Below are 16,629 nucleotides of genomic sequence, written 5' to 3'. Positions count from 1 at the left end.
TCAATTCAGTAAGACCTCAGTCACGATGCCCTAGAGACGGTGCACAATAATCTGGCAAGGGAAAAATATGTATTACCAAATAGATCTTGGAGGTTCCTAGCTGTTGCTAGGTCGCAAAGAAGGTGCCTGTATGTGATTGCTTTGGTCCCTAACTCCAGTTGCCCACAGTTCGTAGGAAACATGGCAAGTTGTCTGAGACTGCAAACATTTGCCAACTACTCTTCAAATGGGGATGAAACTATAAAAGTGTGACACAAGTGAGGCACAACTCTTACTTTGAATGGAAATGCTCTCAATTTCCAGTTTGTGTCGAGTTTGTGTTGCACTTTTATAAGTTTTCTTATAAAAGCAAAGGTTTATAGAAAAAATTAGTATCTTTGATGTAAAAGCTGCAGCAATCTTCAACCACACCAAGGAGGTTTTTGGTGCAGCACCTTCTTTATGACCAACTTCACCCAGTGGCATGAAAGCAGCTTCCAGGAACCACTCATCAACTGGATTACACATTTTTCCCTTGTGGTTCCCTTATGATGGAGGAGGCCAACGGTGTGCATATGATGTCATTTGAGAATCCTCTGTAGAGATTGAAGCCTTTTCCCAGAAGAAAAAAATGCATATTTCTGTTGTAAAGTTAGAAATTTGAACATGGATGTCTATAAAGAATTACTTACTTTTGAAATCGACTTCAAGTGGTCATTCCAGGAACTGCAGATTTTTTGGCACTGGTGTGCTGGCTTCATTTTTCAGTTTTAGTTGCAACAAGTTTTGGTTTCATCATGTGTGATGTTACATACAGTTTGAAGTGTTGTTGCCAAGAGGACTAAAGGTCTGATGTGTTTAGATGATATGCAAAGTAATGTTTGGCATTTCATCTAAAAAGCTGCCCAGCGGGGAGTTAAAACATTTTCCTGCATTCTGTTATTGAGAAATATCAGTGTGCTGGTCAGGGCAAGTCTTGTCACCAGATGACAACACCACTTAAGATCATTTGATTTACAGTGCATTTCAAGCAGTGCCATTTAACACCTTTTTTTTATTTTTTTTTATTTCACACATCAAAATCATGAACCTGTTGTGTCACACGTCTCTTACTGGTGCAGTTTCAAAACACTCCAGCGGCAGATTTGGATAATTGAGGGGTTACATTTTGTCTTTCTTTTTTTTTTTTTTATTAAATTTTACAATTTTAAAAGACACAAAAAAGTCTGTTTATCCAAGTTTATGTGGCAAAGAACAGAAAGTGCCACCCTGCTGGCATGTTGCATTTGAGAACATCTACATAAAAAAAAACAACAAAAAAAACATCTGTGTCTATCCAAACGGAGTTGTTTCCTCTCTTCCCTGTTTTTGCAAGATGACTGTAGCTGTAAATTCAGATCTCTTTTCCCATCTAAATACAGCACTTTTATAATCCTAAACAGAGCTCTGGAGAGTCAAGATCCCAGGTCACATGAGGCCTAATTTTCCCACAGTTCACAAGCCCTCACTAAATCACTAGCGATTCTGAAAGCTACCATAGGAATGTCTTTTTTCCCCACTTTCCACTGTCTTCAGATAATGTTACTTTTAATGCATCATATGGGCATATTTTTGTTGTTGGTTATATCAGCATACACAACATTAGTGCATTAAGAGAAATTAGAATACATTTAAATGTGTAAGTAAGTGTAAATTGCAAAACCTGTTTGAACAGGATGTACACAGCGAAACTTTATCTGCAGTGTCACTACAGACACATATTAATAGCTAAAGTCTAATGAGTGTGTTTCTGGGTGTCTGTGGGTGAACGTGCAGTGAAAAGAAGCCCTGGCCTTTTAGAAGTCCACTCGCCCAGCGCGCTCCAGAGGAACTGCAGCTTTGCAGACGACATGGAGCTGGAGCCAGAGAGAGAGAATGAACTGGCCCCAGCCTCCTCAGTGTCACAGTGAGTTTACCACCATAGGATTCTGTGTTTATGTGTACGTTCGTTTTAATGACCATGACAGGGAAGGTTTTTATGCATTTTGTTTTAGGGTTGTTGTTTTTTTCCCGCTATTTGTAATTAACCTTTGAAATATGCCAAACCCCAGAGGGCTCGTGTCTCTACTGTGTAATGAGTGTGTATCAGGAAAAAAAAAATCACTTGCATTTGCCGAGGCACTTGCACAGCTAGAGACTGAGAGTGATATGAGGAAATGAGTGTTAAGTAACTGCAGTGCAATGTGAGTGCACAGTAAGTGAAACAAATGGAGCGACAGTTTTGACCCGTGGGACTTCTTTCTAAACGGAGGAGTAATGATGCAGAGTGGGAAATGCATGCAGCAGCGTTGTTGGCAAAGATCACTCTGTGCTCTGCTGACTTCAAAATACGTAACCAGCTGTTCTCATAGAGCAGCGCCACATCAAATCCCATGCTGCATTGTGCCATTATAAGATACTACTCTTTGTGTTATCCATGACTAGACAACACCAAAAATATGAGAGAAAAAAAAACCTTGAAGAATGTGTTTCTCTTCACCAGGTTTGTCTTTGATTACACGCTTTGTTACATATTTAACACCAATTTGTCAGTTTTATTTTATTTATAAGACCGGAGAATAGCTCAGTTTAGTCATTGGTACAAATCGTGGTGTATAGATTCTCGCTATGGAATACTTCCCAGGAGTCATATTTCTGCAGCTGCCAGTTCTGACTTTGCAGTGCACTATGTTTTGGCAAATTGATAATAATCGAGGTACTGAGACTTTCAACAAAACTGCCAAACATTTGTCCCAAACAAATGAAAATTACACACCCAGTTACCCAGAAGACAGAGCTTTTAAAGTCATAATAAAAGAAAAAAAGTGTGTGAGGCAAAAATGTACAGCTTCATAGACACTTTTTTGAAAATCTTTTTCACATTGCATTTTTGTTTATACCAATCACATGAAGCATTTGGAACAGGGGCGATTCTAGGATCAGAGCTTTGGGGGTGCTGAGCACCCAGAGAGCTGCCCAGCCAGGCAAGATAAACTTTACTCGTCACGATGAGACTTCTTCCCTGTCTCTGTCAGTCCCTGCATCCTTAAATGTCTCCAGTTGTCCTGAGTTCTCTCTGACTGTCTCCTTGGTGCATTTAACCCCTGTTCCTCCCTGTCCTCGTCCTCTGTTGTCTTTGTTTCCGTTATCAGTCATCATAATTTTACCATTTCTGTGCAAGTCTGCAAATTTCTTTATTAAATCATAAGATTCTTAAATTCATCAAGTCTCTCTGTGCCTGGGTCCTCGTCACAAAACATGACATCACTGTTTTGTACATTTTAACACAATTGAATCCCCACATTTGTAAAAGAAAAGAAAAACCACTTTTTTAAAGTCTGTAACAAAACCATCAAATCAGATAAAGGTTATTTAAATGCTGCAAATAAAAAATGGATTGGAATAAAAAAAAAAACAACGTTTTAATATCAGTCATTTTCGACATTTCAGCATAAAAATGTCGACAGTACAAAAAGCGGAGTTCATGTGCCTTTAGACCTTTCAAAAAAGCCACAAAAAGCACTCGAGGAATGTTCAACAACCATTATTTGCTTGGGTTTCATATTTTTTAAAGCACAAATTTCTATGATGAAGACAGACTCTGTGGGCTACATTATTGATCACTACTACTAATAAATATAAGGCAGGGGTTTGAAGTTACACAAAGTGTAGATTTCAGCTGTTTTTGGAAGTCTTCTCTCTGAGTTCATTACATACCTCGCAGAAGCAGACAGCAGCAGAATGAGTTTTTCCAAAGTTAAAGAATTGCATGTATTATTGCATGTAACCCACCTGTATTTACTTATATGTTATATTATCAATTATTCTCAATGTAGAGACACGGTCAGTCAGAATCCATGTCACCTTAAAAAATTTTATGGATGTTTGCCCCTATTTGAAAAGTCTCCTCATAACTCACTCATAGTGATAACAAAAGCATTGGTACAATACTGATCGTAAGAGTAACTTTTTGAACTGTCAAAGCATGACAGCTAATAATAATGAATTATTCATATCAACACTTTACCGAGTTCTTTTGATTCCTCAGAGGCATCCGATGGAAGACAAAACACTGCTCAGTAGACCATTCTAACAGAATATATGGCACTAATAGTAATCAAAATGCCTTTACTGCATTAAATAGCACATTTAGGTGCTATTTAAATAGCACTATATATATTAAATAGCACAATCAAGTATCCCCTAACGGCTCCAAAGACATCCTTCTAATCTTGCTAAGGCTTTAATCCGTGGGATTTCATTCCACTTATCAAATTTAGGGTTGCAGGTGGGATTGGAGCCTATCCCAGCTATCATAGGGCAAAAGGCAGAGTACACTCTGGACAGGTCACCAGTCCATCTACAGGGCTGCCGCAGAGAGAGACAGACAATCATTCATTCTCACAATCATGGCTAATAGGGAATTTAGAAATTCCAATTAACCTAAACCACACGTCTTTGAGAGATGTGATGTACTCAGAAAGAACCTACACATGCATGAGGAGAACATGCAAACGCCACACAGAAACGCTCCAGTCAGCTGGTGGATTTGAATTCTGATGTTGACTTAAAAAACTGCCCAACATGTTGCCTAGTGACTCCAGTGGAGTAAAGATCAAAACTTTTGCATCTGCAACACACATATATATGCAGACTAAATGATTGATGTACTCAGACCATGATAATGATCAACATTAATAAAGTTCACTGATGGCTGTTACTACAAAAAAATGAGAGTGAAAAATATGCTTACTCACTTCCTTCAAGTCCTGTAGAATCTCACTTCTCAACACATCAGGTACTTATTTTGAAGCACTGAATATCTAATGTCACCAGGACATTAAAAACTGCATATATAAAATCACCCATTAAATCTGATAAAAGAAATGAAAAAAATGTTTGCTGACTTTGGATTTAAAAAACAGGATTTAAAAAATCTTTTTCCTTTGGGTGCTTTAAGGGTCATGTTTGTCTCAATACCACTAATGTAGCTGACTATTCGTTAAGATCTCTGTTGAACATAAAATGATCATAGTGACTTTGGTTTCTACTGAGGAAGCCTAGAATACGTAGTCCAGCACATAATCCCCTTTAAATCTGTACAGAGTTAATTACTAAGCTTGCTAATAGGTAGACTTGGATGCTTTAGATAGAGCAAGGCTAAGCTCCTCTTTTTATTCTTTGTGCTACGTAAAACAAACTGTCTCTTAATTCCAGTCTTAGATCTCCTCTTTTTAAGTTTAATAAGCTCCATTTCCAAAATATTTAACAATTTCTTTAAGGATTATAACCTTACAGATCCCTAGGATGTTCACATCACAGTGTTCATTAATGGTAGATGAAAATATTAAAGAAACATCTTTGATATTCAAATGCTTCCTTTTTTCTGAAGAAGTCACAATTTGCCATTAGAGCTAAAAGAAATTTGTCTCACTGCCTGGCTTCTGCTTATATCACTACCACATAATCCTTTTATGATGTAAAATGGATTCTATAATAGTTCAGGAACACATTATTGACGTTTCATAGTGCTAATTTGACAAAATGTTATGAAAGCTGTATGTGAAAATCAGCCCATTGCATTGCCTCTGAAAAGTCCATTATGAGACTCTCACCTACCTTGTTATACACCGGACTTGACAAAGAACTCGCTGCGCTCCCACCTCACATACTCGCTCACTGCTTTTCCAGGGTAATGAGCCTGTTAAGTAATACCTATTTAATAATTCCCACAACATAATAATGGAGGCTAAATGCCCGACAATCACTCTAAGCTTTGTGCTAATGATTTTTCGAGAAATGTGCAGACCTTGAAAATTACCCGCCTTTGTTCTTTCTGTAACTCACCTTCATCACATTCAAAGGAAGACAAGTAATAGAGGAGAGGCTTTTGATGTCGATGGAGCAGTAATAATGAAACTTAATATTTTTGCCTATACTGATAAGAGTTCAGGTATGAAGGTTAATGTCTGCCAGTTTTTTCATAGTTTCACACGTTCATTCAATTCAGTGAAAGAAGGGGTGTAAACAAGTGTAACAGGTTGAAGTCGACCAACCTTGATGCAAATGTGTTTTTCACAGACTCACAGAGTCTCACCGAAAAGCCATCCGGGTGATCCAGAGAATGCGTTATTTTGTGGCCAAGAGAAATTTCCAGGTAATTATTACAATTTTTTTTAATAGCAAAAGAGAATAATATTCACACACTGGGAAATAATTGATGTTTATGTGCTCTACTTAAAATTGCGTAACCTATCTGCATACTCTGAACACCTGCTAACAGCTTGGTTTCACTAAGCAGTATTTATTCATTTCTAACATTTCAGTAGTTATTAACTAAGTACTGTACTGTTATTTACTGTCACACTGTCACTGTGCAAACATCAAACACAACAGAGATTGGGGAGCAACAATAATACACTTTGCTCCAGGGTCACAGCAAGCAGTGGTTCAGCTGAGTTTGCAAATGAGCAGTTCAGATCAGCAGCATCATTATAGTAATAGGTTTTTGAATTGGATGTGGAAAAAAGATGAGTACATCTGGATATGAGTCCTATACTGTATGTTTTTTTTTCTTTTAGATGATGTTAGTAACGCTTTTATGACTTCTCTCATTCTAATCAAAAGCTCAAGCCATGAAACGCTAGCTGTGCCACAAGCAAAAGCTTGTATTGGATTGTTTCTAATGAACAAAAACTGAAGAGACAATCTCAGGATTTTTTTTTTTATTCTGTTTCAGTTGTAAGTTAATGTGGCAGCTATGGCATTTTTGCTTTGCTTTCAAGTATAAAAAAAATTAATTCCACTTCACTTTATGTCCAGCTAACCTCTGTTCAGTGGGTTTTTGTTTGTTTTGTTTTGTTTTTGTACAGGCTTTATTCTTTATCAGTCAGTCACAATAACATTTCCATGATATTAAATTAATAAAAATTACTGTGTATACAGGATTTACTTTATATCTGGTTTCTAAACCTCACCAAACATCTGTGGAAGAGAAGGAGCACTCTCTTTCTGTTCTAAACTTTTACATTTTGGGGCATAATTTAAAAAAAAAATCGTCTGGGCCTTACCAGATCTTTAAATGATTCAAATATAACTTCAGGGGGAAAAAGTGTGACATACCAAACTTTATGATTATTTATTTAACAGAGAACCAAGCCAAAGAAGAAGCCGTGGATGAGAAACTAAGTATACCTCATGATTCAGTACGCTGTAGAACCACCTTCAGCAGCAATAACTTGAAGTAATTGTTTTCTACATGACTTATCAGTCTCTCATGTCATTGTGGGGGAACTTTACAGCATTTTTTTACGTCTTTACAACATTTGCAGGCATTCATTCATGCACAGCTCTCTTAAGGCCCCCTTTTTTTCTCTGCAATTTCTCTGAGCATTGCACAGCCTGACCTCGGAGTGAATTTGCTGACATGTCCATTCATAGTAACTCTAGAAATTATTTTGTATGTTGTCCATGTGTGAATAATCTTTCTCCCTGTGGAACGATGGACTTAAAATATTTTAAAGTGGCCTTGTAACACTTTCCAGATTAATAAGCAGCAACAATTACTTATCTAAGATAAGATTGTTGCTATGGTCTTTCCTCGCTGGCTTTGTATTAACACACTGCTGAATGCTCCAGGGCAGTAAACTGCCAAAACCTCTGCTCTTACAGAAGTCATCAAACTTGCTGATGAGCAATAAGACTAGTGCACTAATGTTACCCTTTTAGTTTCTATGAAAGCAGTAAGTGTGTACTTAGATTTTCACACACTGTCTCCTGAATTTTGGCTTAGTTTTTGTTAAAGAAATAATAACAAACATGTCATGTCATGTGTTGTTGTTCACCTGAGACTTGACTTAACTAATTTATTATTTTTATGCCATGAGTAAAACCTTTCTTTTTTTACATAAGTTTCTTTGACAGAATAATTTTCTAAAGAATATCCAGTTTCTGGCATGTAAAGACATTCGTACGGGTTTGATCCTGACAAGACATTTGTAATAAAAGAGATGACGTTTTGATTAAATGATCTGAAACTCTCTGTTGTAGCAAGCTCGTAAACCGTATGATGTGCGAGATGTGATTGAACAGTACTCCCAGGGTCACCTCAATCTCATGGTGCGCATCAAGGAGCTTCAGAGACGGTAAATGGTTTAAATAAGATGAGCTTCATGTGAATTATATCCCCTGAGTACAGCATGGATATATGTGTACAATACTGTCAAAGGCAAGAGATAAATTAAAAAAAAAAAAAGAATGGAGGAGATCTAGGAAGATGAAAGGGGAAGTAGAGAGAGTGTGTAAATATTCCTCTAACTTAAGGCTCCCATTGTTTCCCCCAGACTGGACCAGTCTTTGGGGAAGATAACTTTGTTCCAGACAGGTTCAGGTAATGAATCACTCCACTGACTTCTCTAAAATACATTACAGCAGCTATGGTACAAAACACAGACCTAACCCTTCTGTCTTGTTATTTACTTGACTGTTGTCTGCCTCTGAAGACCGAGCCAAAGACAATGGCAACAACTCTATCGGATCCAGACTCAACAGGATGGAGGACAAGGTGGGATTCGTGCAACCTCAGTGGAAAAATACAGTAACACTCACCAGCCTTGTAGAGTTTGAGATTCTTTCTTTTCTTTGTACAAGAGAAAAGTCAAATATTTAATTCCGTCTCCATTTATCTTGCACTATAATTTGAGCTTTTATAGCCGTTCACAAGGGTTATCCCAAGAGGATGTTTACAATGACAATTTACAATTCAGTGAACCCTTGAAAATAAACTGCATTTGGGAATTTTCTGGGTAATGCAACAAGAGCTGCCTTTGTTTACTGTAATGTAACATGAGCCACTATGTATGTGTGCACATGTGGCCTCGTTTTTGTTGATTCAAATATAAAACTTTAAGAGCCTGTTCCAGTTCTGTGGCATAAAAAGAGGAACTGTTTGCTTTCATGTATTTCAAAGATGCATCAAAAAAAAGAAAAGAAAAAGGAACACAATGTGCAATTCCCTCCCTGAGTTTTTATATACATCTGTGATTTTTTTCTCTTTGTTATTTGTGATTGGATGAAAAAAAGATCAAACTGCGTCTAAAGCTTTTAAAGAATTTTCATCTCATAATCCTGTAATAAACATCACTTTAGTTTGTGTTTCATAACTGACCATGAAAACTACAATCATTAAAATAATTGGCCCAAACTAAAGATGCTGTTTGTGCCACATGGGTTAATTAAAACTTTATGAACAACGTAACTGTAGCTCCTTCGTTTAACAAGTAAACAAACCTAATTTAATTTTAATTACTAAGAGGCACTGTTGGTGTCATAGCTGTCACTTAAATGAATATTTGATTGAACTCTTACAGATAACACACATGGACCAGACTTTGAATCGCATTGTGGAGTCCCTCGCATATCTGCTGGAACAGAAGGATGCTGGTGGCGACGGTGGGGGCGGGTCAAGGCTCGGACCGACCTGTAACGTCCTCCGCAGCCAGGACAGCCTGCCAAGCTATGACCAGCTATCTTCACCCTCTTTGTATGCCTCCTCCAACACCGCCAGCCCCAACCCGCCCCCGAGCACCACTGGCAGTCAGGATGAGAGCTGATGAAACCAATAAGCAAACACCAAGTTTTTCTTCTTTTAGTATAATATAAGATATTTATGATGAATGTCCCAGCAGACCATGGGGAATATGGACATCTGTGAGAGAAAAACAATAATTCAACACTGCAATATCTCTTAACGGTTACATTGCTATTAGATCTTTGTAATTGCCAGGTTTGAGTATTGTACTTAACATTTATTCAGGTTAATGCCAAAAACCCTGCAACTTCAACCTCCATTCTTCCTGTTTAGCATATGCATATGTAGAAATTATAATAATTTGTAGTAACTTTATTACTCTTAGGGGCCTTACATTTCTATATATCACTTGAAAATCCCAAATGAAAGGCTGTTTTCACTGTTTTCCACTTTTTCACTTTTTTGTTAATGTGAAGATTTCCTTTCTCTTTTGACAATAAAATAATGCAGTAATCATAATCATGCCTGTGTGATGTGAAGCAAAAAACTTTCAATGGTTCATGTTTTTATGAGCCAATCCTGTTACAGTCTGAGTTACTTTTTTTCTCAAGCGTTATCCTGCAATAGCATGTGATTTATTTCAGTAAATCGTTTGATTAGGTAGAGGATCAACAGGGGGTTCTCGCCCCCTTGGGGGACACCCCCCTAGGACTTAAATATGGGGCTCTCCACCCTTTTTGACCTTATAACTGAAGAAGCTTCTCGAATGAGAGGTCAAACATCTTCAAGCAACTTGAAAAAGTCCAGACACTTTTCTTTCCAAGCTCTTTAGACTATGTCAGTAGTCTCTCTTCCCCCCAGTGGATGGTAATGGTACTTCAGGTGGGCTGTTGTTGAAAGTGAATTTGTATGCTGTGATATGATATGATTACTTTTCTGGCTAATTTCTGATCCTGAATTTGCCTTATATATCCATAATAATGGGGGGAAAGTATGTAGAAAGAAAGGGGCTATGACGTGTCATAAGCAATGAGTTAAATTGCAACTAAGGAAAAACATGACCTTTGGCTTATATTATGACCAAAGCTCTAATGAGAGGTTTGGGTGAGCCACAGAAAACATCCAGGTTTCTGAACTGATCATGGGAGTCTTAAATTTAGGAAGTGCTGATTTACATTGTAGCTGACCTTTTTACAGACTTTTTAATCTGCATTTGTTTTTTAATCAGTAAAAGCTTAAGGTGCATATATTGCTTTAGAATCAATTATTATATTATTTTAATTACTATATTGATTACTGAAATTTCAAAGTAAGGTCGAATTATTGAGAAAGAAAAATGCAAATAAACTTCCCATATCTGGAATAAATAAAATATCTTAAAGTCATCACTACCAAGCCTTCTTTGAAATAACACATTAAACTGCATTCATCTTTGAGATTGTTCTTATACATTAATAGGTTTTACTTGAATAAATGCCATTATTTACTATACAGTTTCAGTTACTATTTGTTGTTTAGCACAATGTTTCCGTAGCAATAAAAGATTGAACTAATTATTACTGAGTGTCTTATGTATTGAGTCTGCTGGCCTCGAGGAATCTCTCACTAAAACCAGTGAGATAAATATTTGAGTTACAGAAAGACATTTTTCTTTTGTAATAGGTATTTTGAAGGAAAAGCAAACAAAAAAAGTCAGTATTTCACACTAAAAATGAAAGCAAATAATCCAACTAAGAGTCCTTGTCTTGAATGTCTGGAGCACCGTTCAAGTCACTGCTTCCACAAGTATTTTGCATCACTCATGTTTTAACACAATGAGGTGGAGCTGTGTGTCGTGTCCTCGCCAGCTTATTGAAACAGTCAAAAGCATGGCTAATACCATGCTTTTTAGACAGCTGACCTTTGAGCGGCAGATGGTGACCTTTTCCCTGCTGACCATCCGTGGGGTGTCCAGGCATTCCTTCATACAAGTACCCATGTGGAGAAAGGGCCCAAATGACCATCTGCCTCTGGTGTGGACAACAATGGGCTGCACCCTCCTAAAGTGTGCTGAGGGTGCTTGGCCTTTGTGGCGATCAGGAAGAGGGTGAGGGGAGAGTTTCATTACAGGGAGGGCGTGGATTGTTTGGGATATTGGAGTAATCTGCGTTATAAACAATCAAACAATACAGAAAGTCATTATGTCCTAAAGCTACAATGAACTGATTTTCTTTTTATGTTTCTTTAGCATCTGCTTAGGTGAGGCAATTTGTAAGGCACATTTCATACAGAAAGAAAAAAGAAATAAAACACTAACATGCTAATTTAGCCAGCAGTTTGCTTCGCATCAAAGGGTACAGTTTCCTCAGATTGTATTTGTTGAGTGATCAAACACAAGTGGAAGTGCTAATGCGTGTCTTTCCTGCAATTTCTTCTACTTTGGACAATTTAATGAAATCCCAATCAGAAGAAGCCAAAAACAAAGCAGTACTCTTTGCAGGATGCTTTTTGTTTTTTGTTTGTTTGTTTTTTAATCAACCTATGGGTCATTATGAAGGAACATTTCTTATTCTCTCAGTAAAATCACTCTAGAATTGCATGAAACAATCATTGCAGGCTTGTTAGTGACAGTTAAATTCACAGATAATGTACTGATGCTTGTAATGCTTCTCTTTCAGGAATGTAATTACTGCTGGAGTTGGAAACCTGGGAATCCTCTATCCTATGGGAACCTATGGACCAATGGGACAGTTTGATATTTATTTTTGACACGTTTATTTGAAAAATAAATCCACTGGAACAAAGTGAATGATCATTTGTCTCCCATTCAGAAATAACACAGTTAGCAACGTCACCGAGCCTTTTAAAAGTGTTATTGTCTTTCTTTTTTCTTGCTTGTGTAGCAAGTATGAACAGGTGGCCTTTGGGAAAGTGACATTTGAGCAATAGTAAGGCAAAGTAAGAATAAGCATAAGTGGTATTGCTTCAGGCACTTGTCAAGGATGATAGCAACTTTGACTATGAACAGGGACTAAGTGAAAATAGAAAAGCTGAGGGAAGACCTGGGGGTGGGGGGGTCGAGGAGTGCCAAAGGCTGATTTGCAGGTGAAATAGATGGCACGCTCTGCTTTGTTGCTATTATCCTGCTCTCAGGCCAGATGGCCTCTTGAAGTTCTTTAGAGCTGAAACCCCAACACTGCAGGAGTGCACATACTTATGCGGGATTTGGCTTTTCTAATGGGCTAATTTGGCAATTACAGTTTATATTAATGGATATAATTTAAAGCCTGACGGCACATTTCTTACAATTGTGATTATGAAATATCTCATAATAGAACCCAGAAAATGCAATTACTCTGAAACAATTTTCTTCTTTGAATTGCTAAACTTACAACCCGAATAGTTTTTTTCTTCTTCTATGACTTCAGAGAGAGAGAGAAAGAGAGAGACTTATTAACCTACTCATCTGTGTCTGCTGCAAAGACAGCAAAAAAACACTAAAGATGTACACTCTCATAAGACTGCAGTCATATTGAAAAACCAATAATTTAGAAATCTGTTCACCAAAGGGCACGGCTATAAATAGATGAACATTTTAGTGTAAGAAAAAGCAGTCTCGGTGTCTTGCATATAAAGACAAGACTGACAACACGTTTGACAGCCGGAGGATAAAAAGATTAAGCTCTATTCAGCGTCAGCAAACTGTCACAGTGCAAAATGTGGTGCACATTGTTTTGGATATTACCAATCTGTAGTTTTAACATTGTGTATTATTGATGTGCTGCAGTTCTCAATGTATGTCTTAGACAAGTATAGATCTGTAAAGTATTGACAATCATGCATGAGCTTCTGAATGGCTATGTCTGATTTTATCAGAGTTTTTAGAGATAAAATTCACATTAAAAAGGTTTGATATAGGAGATGAAAATGAAACTATCACAAATTTGCTACTTTACACGAAAAGTTTCCTGGTGTTAAAAAAAAGTCAACAGGCATAAAATGTAATGATCAATAATCACAGTTTATTAAAACTGTAATATGCACAGAAATGTGCTACATATTCATTTTTTGTAACAATAATGACCTAACAAAATAGTGCTTTTTTTTGAACAAGTTACATTAGCAGCACGAGTGTATAACAGATTTTTTTAAATGCCAGTGAAGAACATTCATAACATCCATAAATAGAATAAATATTCTAATAAGAGATGTAATCTCAAAAAAAAACACCAAAAAAACTGCTAAAGAAAAAAAAAAGAATAAATAAAATCCACCAAAATACAATAAAATAAAATAAAATAAAATAAAATAATTTGTTGTGGGGATCAAGTCCATAAAAACATAAATAGTCATTTTCAGCTGCATGTTCATCTTAAAGTCTTGCGCAGAGCTGCTTCATTAGAACCGACGTGAAAATGATTCGGGATGCTCTTGGTTGTTGTTGTCCTCCTTCTCTTTGCGAAATAATCTGAAAATCGGAGAGAGAGATTGGTCAATATTTTGGCATTACATTCGTCGATAAGCCAACAAACAAAAGCTAACGGGACTCATTTTCCTGTACCTGTGATCCGTGCATTGTCTTTGAGACTGGCTGCCGGTTTGGAGAGCGCCCACTTCCTCCTGTGGAGCGTCTCTTCAGTGGGACTCTTGCGCTTGTTGGTGATGTTGGAGCAGTTCTCCTGGTCGGTCCCTGCGCCGTCTTCGCCGTCGCTCGGCCTGTCCCCACCTGAACCGTGGGCAGCGTCCTTCGGCCGTGCGGCTTCCTCCCACTGAAACCGGCCGGGCAGCGGGGTTTCACACTCGAAGTTAAAATTCCAGCGCCGGCTGTCCTGCTCAATGATCTCCTTAAGCTTCAGCTTCAAGTCCCGGAGCAGCTGGCTGTGGTCCACCGGGCCAAACAAGCTCCTGCAAACAGACTCCCTGCGCCTGGTGGGCTCCATCCTTCAAATGGTTAAGTTTTTGGTGGAGATGGTGGTGGTGCACTCTGCTCTGCTCGATACTTGACTGCAGGTTGATTTAAAGGCTGCAGGGTGCAAAACTTTTTTGTTTGTACACAATGACAAGACTTCTGATTGGCTGCAAGTGTTGGAGAGGGACAGCTGTGGTGTGGGGGTTGCTGGTGGTGATCCAATCATTGTGTGACAAACTCAGCTGAAACACTGGATAAAAGCTCCTGATTGTTTGTTAGTCTGTCCTGTCTAGTGGTCACAGAAGAATTTCTTCTTACTCAGCATAATCCAGTTCAGTTATATTTTATTTATTTTGAATCACAACAAAAGTTACCTCAACGCACTTTAAATTTTAAGGTAAAGACCTCACAATAAAACAGAGAAAAGCCTAACCATCAGATGACCCCCTATGAAAAAGCACTTGGTGACAGGAAAAACTCCCTTTTAACAGCAAGAAACCTGCAGCAGATCCAGGCTCAGGAAACCGATCATACTGTGGAAGAGAACAACAATAAATTTATTAAAATATGAGACCTCTTGCCTCAGTGAGATTTACCTACCTTTATACATGTGAAATAACATTTTTTAAAATTAATAATAACTAGTGATTAAATGCAAACTGGTGTATAAAAAACTGGTGTGTAAAAAAAAAAATACACATGACATATAATGTAATTGCAGGGAAGTATTTCTGTAGTCTACTGATTACTAGATAGTGGAAAAGGGGTGGGATAAGCTTATGCTTCTTCCTGCTCCTTTTTGAACATGAAAGTTATTTGGAGTTGTGGTTGCTCGTTTTCCTTTTGTTTTGCTTTGTTCATTTGTCTCTTTTAATTCTATTTTGTTGTACTTTTTCAACATGTTCAAAATAAAGATTCAATCAATCAATCAATCAATCAATCAATCAATCAATCAATCAATATAAACACATAGAGACTGAAGAAAAACACTCAGTGAATCACAGGAAGTCTCCAGCAGCCTACACCTATTTTAGTGTAACTAAGAGATTGAGGATCACATTAGCCAGTCTGATCTATAAGCTTTATAAATAAAAATATTAAAAATTAAAAGAAGAAAAGCTTAGAGCTTAATCTTAAAAGTAGAGAGGGTATCTGTCTCCCAAATCCAAACTGGGAGCTGGCTCCAATGAGGGAGGGCAAGCTGAAGTCTCTGCCTCAAGTTCTACTTTTAAATACCCTAGGATGCCCCAGCATGAATGCACACAAGCACATTTATAACCCATGCATGGCTGCAAACTGTCAAGAAGTACAAACCAACACTAAATTGTTTGCAATTATTTCTGTTTATAAAATGTTTTTGTTTGTCACACCAGATGGCAAAATGCAGTTCAGTCCCCACGAGCTGTGATTAAGTGGTCTGTGAAGCTAAGTTGGGAGACTAGCTTGAAGGAGATTTTAAATTTAAATCAGGTACGGTTTTGCTTTTTTGCAGGCCTATTCTAAGACTGAATGTAAAAAGATGGCGGTAGCCACATGTTTGGTGACAAGGAGCACACAATAAAACAATAAAACGCTCAGCCTCAAGCTGAGTGTTTTATTGTCGGTATCTTGATGTCTTGAAAGCAGAACTGATGAGTTGGGGGTTGATCTGACAGTGAAACCTCATGTTAGTAACAAGCTTGGCCTACCGTGAATTACACCCTGCCATCCTTCGTCAAAAAAGAGAACATTATCGTGTTATTTCTTTAGCTGACATTGGAAAAACAGGAACTTTTCTCTCATGTAATTGTTTATCTAATAGTTAATTACTTTAGTGTAGTATGAATGGCTGTGTGGGGGAGGTAGTGAGGGGCAGTCTTTATCAATTGGAAACGTTGGAAAACTTATACAAATACAGTTACATTTCTGAAAAGTATGCACTCCTTCACATTTTCTGAAGCTGTCCAGGGGACTGGATTAGAGTCTTTGCTAAACTGGGGGCAGCATTCTGGCTCCCAGGCCTTGTATTTGACCCCCCTGCCTGGGGCTCTGCTTTTCTCGTGCACATTATCTATTCTGCTTTCCTGGGTGTTCAAGCTAGTCTGTTCTTTACGTCACTTTCACTTTCCCAGTACTGACATCACTGCCTGCCTTCTTTTGGCCAATTAGCATCCACTCTGTGTGCTTTAAATCTCAGTACTCTTCTGCCATTCTCCCTATCAGACGTGCAACCACC

General features: G+C 37.8%; 2 protein-coding genes across 2 annotated transcripts in view; one reads left to right on the top strand and one right to left on the bottom strand.

Annotated features, from left to right (window-relative positions):
• kcnq1.1 (potassium voltage-gated channel, KQT-like subfamily, member 1.1) overlaps positions 1-12,053 on the top strand; it is a 51,350-nt gene extending 39,297 nt beyond the window's left edge. The window contains exons 12-17 of the mRNA XM_040045558.1: positions 1,795-1,924; positions 6,079-6,154; positions 8,047-8,141; positions 8,340-8,386; positions 8,499-8,560; positions 9,366-12,053. Coding sequence (XP_039901492.1) covers positions 1,795-1,924; positions 6,079-6,154; positions 8,047-8,141; positions 8,340-8,386; positions 8,499-8,560; positions 9,366-9,608 — 653 coding nt within the window. The 3' untranslated portion in view covers positions 9,609-12,053. The remainder of the gene's footprint in view (positions 1-1,794; positions 1,925-6,078; positions 6,155-8,046; positions 8,142-8,339; positions 8,387-8,498; positions 8,561-9,365) is intronic.
• Positions 12,054-13,182: 1,129 nt separating this feature from the next.
• On the bottom strand, positions 13,183-14,696 carry cdkn1ca (cyclin-dependent kinase inhibitor 1Ca). Its single transcript, XM_040045597.1, has 2 exons — positions 14,067-14,696; positions 13,183-13,973 (listed from the first exon to the last, which is right to left on the bottom strand). Exons 1-2 carry the CDS (start codon positions 14,443-14,445, stop codon positions 13,873-13,875), a joined length of 480 nt encoding a protein of 159 aa, XP_039901531.1. The 5' UTR covers positions 14,446-14,696; the 3' UTR covers positions 13,183-13,872.
• Positions 14,697-16,629: the final 1,933 nt, after the last annotated feature.

Source organism: Simochromis diagramma, unplaced genomic scaffold (assembly GCF_900408965.1).
Source record: "Simochromis diagramma unplaced genomic scaffold, fSimDia1.1 OVJJ01000079.1, whole genome shotgun sequence".
In the NCBI taxonomy this organism is placed as follows: Eukaryota; Metazoa; Chordata; class Actinopteri; order Cichliformes; family Cichlidae; genus Simochromis; species Simochromis diagramma.
Note: the sequence above shows the minus strand (reverse complement) of the source record. Positions and strands in the feature narration are given on the sequence as shown.

What these genes read in the sequence shown, in the direction of transcription:
- cdkn1ca (XM_040045597.1), bottom strand. Translation starts at nt 14,445, where the DNA reads ATGGAGCCCACCAGGCGCAGGGAGTCTGTTTGCAGGAGCTTGTTTGGC. An exon ending in AGACAATGCACGGATCACAG is followed by an intron (nt 13,974 to 14,066) that starts GTACAGGAAAAT and finishes TCCGATTTTCAG; the next exon opens with ATTATTTCGCAAAGAGAAGG.